Source organism: Dermochelys coriacea, chromosome 15 (genome assembly GCF_009764565.3).
Source record: "Dermochelys coriacea isolate rDerCor1 chromosome 15, rDerCor1.pri.v4, whole genome shotgun sequence".
NCBI lineage: Eukaryota > Metazoa > Chordata > Testudines > Dermochelyidae > Dermochelys > Dermochelys coriacea.
In genome coordinates this window covers 7,537,568-7,550,836 of record NC_050082.1, presented here as the reverse complement: position 1 = coordinate 7,550,836, position 13,269 = coordinate 7,537,568, and the positions used below count along the sequence as shown (strand labels likewise).

The 13,269-nt window shown below is 40.3% G+C and overlaps 1 protein-coding gene across 4 annotated transcripts in view; it reads left to right on the top strand.

The window, feature by feature from the left end:
* The window catches only part of MED13L (mediator complex subunit 13L), a 415,135-nt gene that overhangs the window by 309,855 nt on the left and 92,011 nt on the right, over nt 1-13,269 (top strand). For all 4 annotated transcript variants that reach the window (XM_038373355.2, XM_038373354.2, XM_043497783.1 and 1 more), the window contains exons 5-7: nt 7,872-8,017; nt 9,297-9,491; nt 9,894-10,082. In XM_038373355.2, coding sequence (XP_038229283.1) covers nt 7,872-8,017; nt 9,297-9,491; nt 9,894-10,082 — 530 coding nt within the window. The remainder of the gene's footprint in view (nt 1-7,871; nt 8,018-9,296; nt 9,492-9,893; nt 10,083-13,269) is intronic.

The following is a 13,269-nucleotide window of genomic DNA, read 5'->3' as shown; positions in this document are numbered from 1 at the left end:
AGGCATTTGGCCCGAGTGGGCCTCGCTGCACTTAATCCTAGATTACCTTCTGCATCTCAAGCTCCAAGGCCTGTCCCTTTCATCTATCGAGGTCCACTTGGCCACTATCTTGGCCTTCCATCCTCTGCTTGAGGGTAGGTTGGTTTTCACCCAGGACATGAATGTCCGGTTCTTCAAGGGTCTCAAGCACCTCTACCCTCATCTCAGGAGACCTGGCCCTGTGGGATCTGAATTTTGTGCTGTTGCGGCTCACAGGTCGCCCCTGGAAGGTCGCATTCTTGGCTGCAATAACATCTGCCTGTCGGCCTCTGAGATTAAGGCGCTTACCTCAGAACCGCCCTATACGGTCTTTTACAAAGACAAGGTCCAGCAGCAGCCTCACTCAGCTTTCCTGTCCAAGATGGTCTCATAGTTTCATATGGGCCAGGATATTTACTTACCTGTCTTTTTTCCAAAGCCGCATAAGTAGGAGGAAGAGTATAGGCTGCATTCCCTGGATGTCAGGAGGGGGCTAGCATTCTACATTGAAAGGACCAAGCTATTCCGCAAGTTGATGCAATTGTTCATCGCGGTGGCTGACAGGATAAAAGGTAGTCCAGTGTCCACTCAAAGAATTTCTTCTTTGATCACTGTCTGTATTTGCCGCTGCTACGATTGGGCACAGGTGCCACCTCGGGCAGTTGTCACTGCCCACTCAACCAGGGCGCAAGCCTCTTCTCCAGCTTTCCTACCCCCAAGTGCCTATCCGGGACATCTGTAGGGGGGCCACCTGGTCGTCTGTCCACATGTTCAAGTCCCATTGCACGCTTACCCAGCAGGCCCGGGATGATACTGGCTTCAGTAGGGCAGTACTACAAGCCGCTAAACTGTGAACTCCGAGCCCACCTGCATTGATACTGCTTGTGAGTCACCTAGGATTGAATCAACATGAACAAGCACTCAAAGAAGAAAAACTGTTACCTACCTTTCATAACTGTTGTTATTGTTAACTTCAAGATGTGTTGCTCATGTCCATTCCATTACCCGCCCTCCTACCCCTCTGTCAGAGTTGCCAGCAAGAAGGAACTGAGAGGGTATAGGGTCGGCGGTGCCTATATACTAGCTCATGGGCACAGCACTCAAGAGGACCACATAGCCGATCCTACGGATACCGCTAAGGCAAAATTCTACTGTGCACATGGGTGCGAACACACCTAGAATGGAATGGACATGAGCAACACATCTTGAAGAATAACAGTTACAAAAGGTAGGTAACCATTTTTTCTTCTCACACTACTCCATTTAGGGCAGATATTGTATATCCCTTACATTCCACAGGCAGCAATTAGTACTGTCTGCTTGTTCAGTGGGGTACAGTCAGCATGCATTCACACTCACCATCATTTGCTGCCACTTCTTTTCATCATATAATCTCTGTACCCTTTCCTCAGAGCAGCTGCGAGTACTATGCACCCAGTAAAAACATCCAGGGCTTGATTCTGTACTAACTTTGCACCTTGTATAGACCCTCGCTACTGTTCAAGGTGAGTGTAAAAGGCAGCTATTCAGATTTGGTAAGCTTTTACGCTCGCATTTCACTCTTTTTGCTCAGGTGTAAATGATAACACAATGCAGTGAAGTATCAAGCTTGTAGCCTCCTCATAGTGACTTGTGGAGTAGTTGGAAGACTATTTCACATGCATGGTGGTTTCTGGCATCCTGAAGAATGTCGGAGAGACAAGAAAAATACAAAAAAAGTAAGATAACATAAAAAATACATTTACGGTGTGGCCTAGATTTTCCAGGGTTCGTTATCCACAGCTGGGACCAGATATTTTAAAGAGCTCAGCACCCAATGTGCTGAGCTCTTCTGAAAATCTGGCCCTGACAGCGGATGCTGAGCACTTTTGTAAGTTTAGTCCTATGTGTGTTCTGTTGTACTTATGTAGTTTCTTACAGGGGAATGTCTCATGTGCATAACTATAAGAATTGTATGAAAAATATTCTTTGTGGAGTCTTCATAGTTTAGAGAAAGTGTAACTGGGACTAAGAAAAGGAGTACCTGTGGCACCTTAGAGACTAACAAATTTATTTGAGCATAAGCTTTCGTGAGCTACAGCTCACTTTATCGGATGCATTTGGTGGAAAAAACAGAGGGGAGATTTATACACACACAGAGAGAACATGAAACAATGGGTTTTATCATACACACTGTAAGGAGAGTGATCACTTAAGATGAGCCATCACCAGCAGCGGGGGGGGGGAGGAGAAAAACGTTTCATGATGACAAGCAAGGTAGGCTAATTCCAGCAGTTAGCAAGAACATCTGAGGAACAGTGGGGGGGTGGGGTGCGGGGGAGAAATAACATGGGGAAATAGTTTTACTTTGTGTAATGACTCATCCATTCCCAATCTCTATTCAGGCCTAAGTTAATTGTATCCAGTTTGCAAATTAATTCCAATTCAGCAGTCTCTTGTTGGAGACTGTTTTTGAAGTTTTTTTGTTGAAGGATAGCCACCCTCAGTTCTGTAATCGAGTGACCGGAGAGATTGAAGTGTTCTCCAACTGGTTTTTGAATGTTATAATTCTTGACATCTGATTTGTGTTCATTCATTCTTTTACGTAGAGACTGTCCAGTTTGGCCAATGTACATGGCAGAGGGGCATTGCTGGCACATGATGGCATATATCACATTAGTAGATGCGCAGGTGAACGAGCCTCTGATAGTGTGGCTGATGTGATTAGGCCCTATGATGGTGTCCCCTGAATAGATATGTGGACAGAGTTGGCAACGGGCTTTGTTGCAAGGATAGGTTCCTGGGTTAGTGGTTCTGTTGTGTGGTGTGTGGTTGCTGGTGAGTATTTGCTTCAGATTGGGGGGCTGTCTGTAAGCAAGGACTGGCCTGTCTCCCAAGATCTGTGAGAGTGATGGGTCGTCCTTCAGGATAGGTTGTAGATCCTTGATGATGCGTTGGAGAGGTTTTAGTTGGGGGCTGAAGGTGATGGCTAATGGCGTTCTCTTATTTTCTTTGTTGGGCCTGTCCTGTAGTAGGTGACTTCTGGGTACTCTTCTGGCTCTGTCAGTCTGTTTCTTCACTTCAGCAGGTGGGTATTGTAGTTGTAGGAATGCATGATAGAGATCTTGTAGGTGTTTGTCTCTGTCTGAGGGGTTGGAGCAAATGCAGTTATATCGTAGAGCTTGGCTGTAGACAATGGATCGTGTGGTATGATCTGGATGAAAGCTAGAGGCATGTAGGTAGGAATAGCGGTCAGTAGGTTTCCGATATAGGGTGCTGTTTATGTGACCATTGTTTATTAGCACCGTAGTGTCCAGGAAGTGGATCTCTTGTGTGGACTGGTCCAGGCTGAGGTTGATGGTGGGATGGAAATTGTTGAAATCATGGTGGAATTCCTCAAGGGCTTCTTTTCCATGGGTCCAGATGATGAAGATGTCATCAATGTAGTGCAAGTAGAGTAGGGGCATTAGGGGACGAGAGCTGAGGAAGCGTTGTTCTAAGTCAGCCATAAAAATGTTGGCATACTGTGGGACCATGCGGGTACCCATCGCAGTGCCGCTGATTTGAAGGTATACATTGTTCCCAAATGTGAAATAGTTATGGGTGAGGACAAAGTCACAAAGTTCAACCACCAGGTTAGCCGTGACGTTATCGGCCTAATCACATCAGCCACACTATCAGAGGCTCGTTCACCTGCGCATCTACCAATGTGATATATGCCATCATGTGCCAGCAATGCCCCTCTGCCATGTACATTGGTCAAACTGGACAGTCTCTACGTAAAAGAATAAATGGACACAAATCAGACATCAAGAATTATAACATTCAAAAACCAGTTGGAGAACACTTCAGTCTCTCCGGTCACTCGATTACAGAACTGAGGGTGGCTGTCCTTCAACAAAAAAAACTTCAAAACCAGACTCCAACGAGAGACTGCTGAATTGGAATTAATTTGCAAATTGGATACAATTAACTTAGGCTTGAATAGAGACTGGGAATGGATGAGTCATTACACAAAGTAAAACTATTTCCCCATGTTATTTCTCCCCCACCCCCCACTGTTCCTCAGATGTTCTTGTTAACTCCTGGAAATAGCCTACCTTGCTTGTCACCATGAAAGGTTTTCCTCCTTTCCGCCCCCCGCCCTTCCCCCCGCTGCTGGTGATGGCTCATCTTAAGTGATCACTCTCCTTACAGTGTGTATGATAAAACCCATTGTTTCATATTCTCTCTGTGTGTATATAAATCTCCCCTCTGTATTTTCCACCAAATGCATCCGATGGAGTGAGCTGTAGCTCACGAAAGCTTATGCTCAAATAAATTTGTTAGTCTCTAAGGTGCCACAAGTACTCCTTTTCTTATTAGGAAATAGTTTTACTTTGTGTAATGACCCATTTACTCCCAGTCTTTATTCTAGTCTAAGTTAATTATATCCAGTTTGCAAATTAATTCCAATTCAGCAATCTCTCGTTGGAGTCTGTTTTTGAAGTTTTGTTGTTGAAGAATTGCAACTTTTAGGTCTGTAATCGAGTGACCAAAGAGATTGAAGTGTTCTCCGACTGGTTTTTGAATGTTATAATTCTTGACGTCTGATTTGTGTCCATTTATTTTTACGTAAAGACCGTCCAGTTTGACCAGTGTATATGGCAGAGGGGCATTACTGGCACATGATGGCATATATCACATTGGTAGATGTGCAGGTGAACGAGCTTCTGATAGTGTGGCTGATGTGATTAGGCCCTATGATGGTGTCCCCTGAATAGATATGTGGACAGAGTTGGCAACATGCTTTGTTGGAAGGATAGGTTCCTGGGTTAGTGGTTCTGTTACGTGGTTGCTGGTGAGTATTTGCTTCAGGTTGGGGGTCTGTCTGTAAGCAAGGATTGGCCTGTCTCACAAGATCTGAAAGCTGACTTTTTCAGCATGTTAATTTCTTCCCCTTCCCATTGTATTTTATTTGTAGATCTGTCTTACACTTTGTAGCAGGATTGATTTCTGCAGCTTGGTATTTAACAAATTATATGAAATATACTGAAGACAAGAATGTCAGTATGTTGGGATCTGCATGCCTAAGAGCACATCACACTGTGCACTGACACTGTTTTCTTGGAATAAAACTCATGTTTGTTAGCAAAGTAAATATTTTATACAAAATCTGCCAGAAGCTTACCAAAAGTGTGTAGAGTTCCCAAACCTTGATCTTTATTGTTTTTGGTCTTTAAAAGCTGTGCTTAAAACAGTGAGTCTGTTGCCAGTGGGAACATTCACTTTATGTAACTGTTTATTCTCTTGCAAAGTATTGCAATACAGCCCCCTGGAGTAGGACTTAATAACAGTAAAAGGGGAGAAGCCTAATACTATACACATGGATAAATGTTACTTTCCCTGGACACATTTGCTCAGCAGAGGAAGAGTTCTGCCTTTAGGAATTCATTAGCTCTGGTCAAGAATGGCTACAGAGAACCAAAACGTGACTAAGCAAGATTTTCTTTTTTTCTCTCTTGCCTACATATCTCAGGCAGATTTACTTGGATCTAGTAAATGATTTATAAATGATCCTGATTTCACTAATCAAACTTGACAGGTTTCAGAGTAGCAGCCGTGTTAGTTTGTATTCGCAAAAAGAAAAAGAGTACTTGTGGCACCTTAGAGACTAACAAATTTATTTGAGCATAAATTTGTTAGTCTCTATGGTGCCACAAGTACTCCTTTTCTTTTAATCAAACTTGTAACTGTCTGCTAGGGTACAATATATGAATAATGGGCTAGTTATCTTAGAATGTTACGTTTCCAGGAACATGAAATGGAATCCTTCCTATATTTTCACTCTCCCTGTAATTCATGTTCCATATGTTATTTCTTTGAGTTATCTGAAGTTTTGCTTATTTAGTCTGTTGATGTTAATGCTTAGTTTATTTTGATGTCATCTGGTTCACCAATGACAAAAGGTGCAATGTACTATATTCTCTCCACTGTGGAAACATATGTATCTTTATCTTCCTAAATTTCCATTTTGTCTGTTTCTTACTTTGACAATGTTTATAGAAGGTCGTGAATGTTGTGTGAGAATGAATATGACTTGTTCATGCCTGACTGCTTTGCAAGAGGCTTGAAAGAGTCAATATGTGGTCCCAGATGGCTATTTTTCCTTCACTTCAATGGAAGGCAAGTAGGACTTTCACAGTCAAAATTGTAGGAAGCTTGTAGAATCAGAAGGATTCCTGTGTAATATCCTAAAGACCAGAGTTCAAAATGATTTCTTCACAAATAGCTTTTCTAGCTACTTTAGAAAGTCTGACCTGCTGCTCGCTGAACTCTTTGCCGAGACTATCTCCACTTGATCTTAGACCAGACTTTTCATCATTTTGCAGTTAAAGCCTATGTATGTAAAAGGGCATCATCCTTTGTCCAGAGACTAATATTATTTTTGATTACATGTTTTGGGTTCTGTTTATGATTTTATTTGTTATATGAGCAGAGGGTTTGGTTTTGTTTTGGGTTTTTCTCTTCCCTCCCAGCCCCCCGAGCAGAGTAACTGAATAGAAATACCATGAATCTATGACCCATTTCCTTTTCCCTTTACAGCTTGCTGTAAAAATTTAGTGGCTAGTTTAAATCTACTGTAAAAGTGGTAGAACAGTAAACTTAAAATGTCTTTTCTGTTGCCATATGGAAATCAAGTAAAACTTGCTAGTTTCCATTGCTGAATGATACAGAGTGCTACTAAACACAGGGTATGCAATGCTGAGGACATTGAATAGAAGTTTAGCCACCTTCCATTTTGATGCTTTTTAAAATAACCTGCCCCCAGATCTAGAGTGAACTTTTTCCTTTTTTATGGCATCAGTTGTGAACCTTTAAACAGAAGCATAACTTTTATTTAAGGGCAAACACTTGTTTTACAAAAAGTGCAGAATGATTTAGAGATTTAGGGAGATTAAACAGCATCCTGATCCAGACTATTAGTTCAACAATTCAAAAAGAGTTTACTGCAATGCTGCAGTTAGTTGATTTAAACTGTGAAGTGAAATTGTTACAGTTGCTGGTGTTATTTCCTTAGCTGAAGGTAGTTGTTGTGGCTGGCTTAGTGCCAAAGCCAACAACTATTAAAGAATGCCTTGCCACTGTAATCCTACAATAATTTATCTGAACAATACAAATTCAACTCTGTATATTTTCAGCTGATTGTATTGAAGACAAAAAATGCAAAATTGTATGGTTTTTTTGTTGTTGTTTGGCTGGTGTTTGTTTATTTAAGAAGTGTGGCGTTACAATTAGCAACATCTAAGCAAATGATTAGCTGTAATGTAATGCAAAGCAATTCTGTGTGGTGGATTAAGTGGGAACATTTTATTTTCATTATTATTTACTGAACATTATTCTTGACGGTGTATGGCAGTGTCATGGATGGCCTGGATCACCAGTTTATTGAGATCGTTGCCATCTGAGCAAGTTTCTGTGACTTTAAAAAAAAAACCAATATTCCCTAGGCATATAAGTAAAGGTTCTTCTTCCCTATTCGTGTTCTCAGTTGAAGTTCATTTCTGGTCCTAAGAGTTCTCTTTCCTTTTCTTCCTGAAACCATATTTTGACTTCTTGAAGCCTTCTGCTTGCAGACAGCTGTTTTTAATGAGCTTTCTTTAATTGAAATGGGTAGGAAAATGAGTCTCTGAGGTTGATGTCAATACTGTTCCATCATTAGCCAGAAGTTGGTAATTGTCATCTTCAGTGGTTCTGAGTTCAGTTTACTTAAGTGAAACAACAGAACTGGGTTTTCAACCCAATCTGGCCCCCATCTGCTACAAAATCTGTCCTCTCTTCCCCCGCATTCATTGATATACTAGTGAACCAGTTTTTTATTTCTTTTTATCCAGTGAACATTTGTCTTGCGCCTTCACATTCTTCCTTCATGGGGAAAGCAACGTGTGCACAAGTGTGGAGATTGCCCAACACCAGCCAATCTACCTGATCAATGAGGAGCATATCCACATGGCCCAGTCCTCACCTGCACCATTCCAAGGTAAGTGCACTTTTGACTGTGGCAGCTCTGGAAGTATAAAGACTTGCAGAACATGTGGTTTATGTGCCTATTTTAATGCCTATATATCAAAAACCCCTAATTTGGCCCCAGTGATGGTGTCAGGAAACAGATCCAGAAATGAATAAGAAACAAAACTCAGTAATTTTTAAAATAGAATTAAAGTTCCCCTCAGGAAACTGGGGGCATGGGGTAAAATCCTGTTAAGATTTTTAGTGCGATAGCTAGCTGTAAATAAATGTTAGGTCACGTTTTCCAGGTTTTTCTAGTCATTAACTTCATCAGATTCAAATATTTTCTGAAATAAGTACAACAAAACAAACTGTAATTTTTGTTGTAAGATCTGTTATTGAAAAGGTGTGTATGAACATTTTATATCATCTCACAGTGTCACAAGGTCCAGTGGGCTCTGGTCTATGGGTAGTGTTCTTAAATGCTACTGCAGTACAAATAATTGATTATGATAACATAGATTATTTGATTGAACTGGAGGTTTTTTTGTTGAGTGACAGTCCCTCATTTTATTTTTCCTTCAGTGTGCTGTTTGTGATGCAACGCATTTGTCAAAATGCAGATTTTTTAGAAAAAAAGATGAAAATACAGAGCATAACCAAAGAGAAGAACGAGCATTTAAAATATATAAAAAGAGACATACCTGATATAGTCTTAAAGTTAGAGATTTTTAGGTTACAGTGTAGTGTTGTAAGCCATAAAAATGCCCTGTGCAATTTGGAAAAGAAAACATTGCACTTACATTAAAATTTTTTTTTAAAGTATTACATAGTGTATTACAGGATAAAAAGAAAAGGTGCCACAAGTACTTTTTCTTTTTGCAGATTCAGACTAACACGGCTGCTATTACAGGATGTCTTCAGAAGTACACTGGACCCTCACTGTATCTGGGGTTCGGGATCCATGTGCAGTCCCGCATTAATGTGGGGGACGCGTTGCCATGGATCCCAATTTAAATATTTTAATTTGGGATACATCGCCTCGACTGCGCTATACACGAATCCGCGCTATAGCGATGGTCCAGTCTATGTCTTCTGTTATTCCATTGATGTATAGTTATTTTTATCCCTCTTAATATTTATTCCATTATTTTACAAAGTGAAGTTGTGTGCACTATATTTGGAAAATACACAAAATGCAAAGAGCTATCTAAAATCACAGTTCAAACAAGACTGGGAATGAATCTAAGGGAAGTGGGATGTGATTGCTCTGTAGTTGAAATCTACATATTGTATGTTTTATTTTTCAGTTCTGTTGAGTCCTTATGGTTTAAATGGTACATTGACGGGCCAAGCATACAAGATGTCAGACCCAGCAACCCGTAAATTGATTGAGGAATGGCAGTATTTCTACCCCATGGTGCTGAAGAAGAAGGAGGGGCTGAAAGAGGAAGAGGAATTGGGATATGATGACGATTTCCCTGTGGCAGTTGAAATCATTGTTGGTGAGATTTAGTATTTTGCCTAAAGAACATTTCCATCGTATAATTTTAAAAAAATCTAATTAATCAGAAACAACCTTTATAATTTCCCTGTCTGGTTTTGTGGCTCTCTTGACACTGGAGCATTCTGACTAGTTATCTTGCCTCAAGGTTCTTACTCCCTGTATCCCTGATGCTATTATCACAATATCAAGCTTCTTATTTCAGCTCCCTATTAATCATAAAGGGATGGATGAATATGTAGGAATGATTATGCAGGCTGTAAACTTCTTTCGATCTTTTATATTTTGACTAGTAGGTTTGTCTAGTGCATGTTGAAACCAATCAAGGCCAGCCTGGGTAGCTGAATAATAAGTGGAGAATTTAAAAGACTTATTTTCTTCTTTCTGTTCTTATTCTTTATAGGCGGTGTACGAATGGTGTATCCTTCAGCTTTTGTTCTCATCTCTCAGAATGACATCCCCCTGTCTCAGAGTGCTGCCAGTGCTGGAGGGCACATCAGTGTGGGTCAGCAGGGACTTGGCAGCATGAAAGATTCCAGTAATTGTGGGATGCCTCTCACTCCACCCACTTCCCCAGAGCAGGCCATCATAGGTAAGCAAAAAACCTAGCAAAGAGACCTGAATCATCCTATTGAAAACTCATTTTAAATATTCTTTAACTGATTCAGTGAATTGCAGTGTTCCATAATCTCTTGTCAATTTAATCTTTGAACCATCTGAGGTGTTACTTACTAAACTGTATTCCAGCATAGTGTGCTTTTATTTTTGCATAGATTATGATTGCTGGGGGATAAATGTGTGAACAGCATCAGAAAAAAGAGAGAGAATACGCTAATGAGTAAAACACGGGGACTTTCACATGAGTTCACAGAACAGAAGAGTTACCAGTTTTGTGAGAGTTAATTTCAGCCCAGTGTATTGGAAATCTATTGCATTTATGAGACAGCGTGGACACCTGAGACTGTAGAAGGGATTAGGCCTTGTCAGAGTTCTTAATTGGATACTTGCTTAAGGGGGATGTAGGGATTAATTAGTTAATCATTGTAAATTATTACAAACAAGAAAAACACCATATAATTTATTAAGCATTAATATTGGAACAATGCCAGTATCTGAATGATGGTCATTATATTGACCAACATCGTGGGTATTGAACCAAGGACCTCCAGGAAAAAAAAGAATGAGTCTCTGCAGCTTAAGGTAAAAGGTCAGGCTCTGTAGCTGGAGGATGTAATGAACTCTCATGGGATGTGGATGGAACAAAGAAGGGGACATGTAAAACTCGCTGACCAGTGGAGTTGCGTATTTCTTCTGAATGAAGGAAACTCGTCCCAAGCATCTGAGGCTCATAACAGTTTGAATCCCAGCAGGGTCCACACTTATGTGACAGCTGACACCAAGGATTGTACTTGACTTTAGTAGAGCTAAGTAATTTACACTAGTTGAGGTTTTGGCCTTCTATTTTGTTATTATGCTACATATTTTCTATACTTCCATTATCCAGTACACTCTTAGTGCAGACAGTTGCATGTAAACTACATCTTTATTTCCAAGAAGTTCATCTATCTCTTTTTGATCCTCATACTACATGACTGTACACTTAGTTGCCACAAAGGTTACTATGAAGCTACAAAAAGTTTTTGTGTAGATCAGTTCTGGATTATGCTCTTTGCATCATTTGACTTTAGAGATTTGCCAGTCACCAAAATTTATTTATTAATACATTCCCTGATTTCAGAAGCACTGGCATGTTTTTTAATTTAAACCTCAGTGTAGGAATTATGATTTGGATTCATAGAAGATGCTCTAAATGGAGTCATGTATGCAGGATCGTTATAGTATGCTCAGCAATGGAAATTTTGGATAACTTTCATCTGTTAGCATCTTGTCTTGGAACAGTTCATGTTTATTATCTCAGTGGATTCTTAAAATCACATCCGTCTATAGTGTCCCTTCGAGTTACGCAGATTGAATATTGACTTTAAACATTCTGCTTAAAAGAACCCAAGTCAGTTGCAAACTAAACATACTGGGGCTTAGTGACAAGGGCATTGGACAATCATGCAGAAACAATATAAATTACAATGCAAACTAGTAATTTGAATAACACAGTATCATAGAAATGTAGGGCTGGAAGGGACGTTGAGTAGTCATCAAGTCCAGCCTCCACTGCTGAGGCAGGACCAAAAACACACAGACCATGTCCAACTTTTCTTAAAAACTTGCAATGATGGGAATTCCATAACTTCCCTCGGAAACATATTCCAGAACTTAACTGCCCTTATAGTTAGGTTTTTCCTAATATCTAACATATAGATCCCTTGCTGCAGATTAAGTCCATTACGTCTTGTCCAACTTCAGTGGCAATGAGAATAATTGACTAGAATATTAGAATTGGAAGGGACCTCAGGAGGTCATCTAGTCCAACCCACTGCTCAAAGCAGAACCAATCCCCATTTTTGCCCCAGATCCCTAAATGGCCCCCTCAAGGGTTGAACTCACAACCCTGGGTTTAGCAGGCCAATGCTCAAACCACTGAGCTATCCCTCCTGATCACTGTCAACTTTATAACAGCCTTTAGCATATTTCAAGCGTGTTATCAAGTCCCCCCTCAGTCTTCTTTTCTCAAGACTAAACATGCCCAGTTTTTTGAACTTTTCCTTAGAGAACAGCTTTTCATCATTTCTGTTGCTTTCCTCTGTAGTCTCTCCAATTTGTCCACAGCTTTCCTAGCCACCTAAAGTATTGTTCACAGTACTCCATCTGAGGCCTCACCAATGCCAAATAGAGTGGGACAATTACCTCTTGTCTCTTATATTTAACACTCCTGTTGATACATCCAAGAATGGCATTAGCCTTTTTTTGCAACCGTGTCACTACTGATATTCAATTTGTGATCCACTGTAACCCCTAGATCCTTTATAGCAGTAATACCACCTAGCCAGTTATTCCCCATTTTGTAGTTGTGCATATAGTTTTTCCTTCCTAAGTGAAGTACCTTGCACTTGTTCTTACTGAATTTTGTCTTGTTGATTCCAGACCAGTTCTCTAATTTCTCAAGGTTGTTTTGCATTCTAATCTTGTCCTCCAAAGTGCTTGCAATTCCTCCAATTTGGTGTCATCCACAGATTTTATAAGTATGTTCTCTGTTCCATTATTCAAGTTTTTAATGAAAGTATTGAACAGTACCAGACCCAGGACTTACCCAAGGGGACCACTAGATACGCACTTGCAGTTTGACAGGAAAGTAGTGATAACTACTGGTTGAATATGGTATTTCAACCAGTTGGGGAGCCACTTTATAATAATTTCATTCAGATTATGTTTTCCTAGTTGTCTTAAGAAAATGTCATGTGGCACTGTGTCAAAAGCCTTAGTAAAATCAAGATATGTCACATCTATTGCTTCTCCCCTTTCCCCCACAACCAGTAACCCTCTCAAAGAAGGAAATTAGGTTGCTTTGGCATGATTTGTTCTTGACAATCCCATGCTGGCTATTCCTTTTAACCCTGTTATCATCTAGGTTCTTAAAAACTGATTGTTTAATAATTGTTGCCATATCTTTTCAGATGTTGAAGTTAGGCTGATTGGTCTATAATTCCCTGGATCCTCTTTGTTCCTCTGTTTAAAGCTAGCTACTAAGTTTGCCCTTCTCCTGTCCTCTGGGACCTCACCCATCCTCCATGAGTTCTCAAAGATAATTGCTAACAGTTCTGAGATTGTTTCAGCTAGTTCTTTAAGTACCCAAGGATGAATTTCATCAAGCTCTACAGACTTGA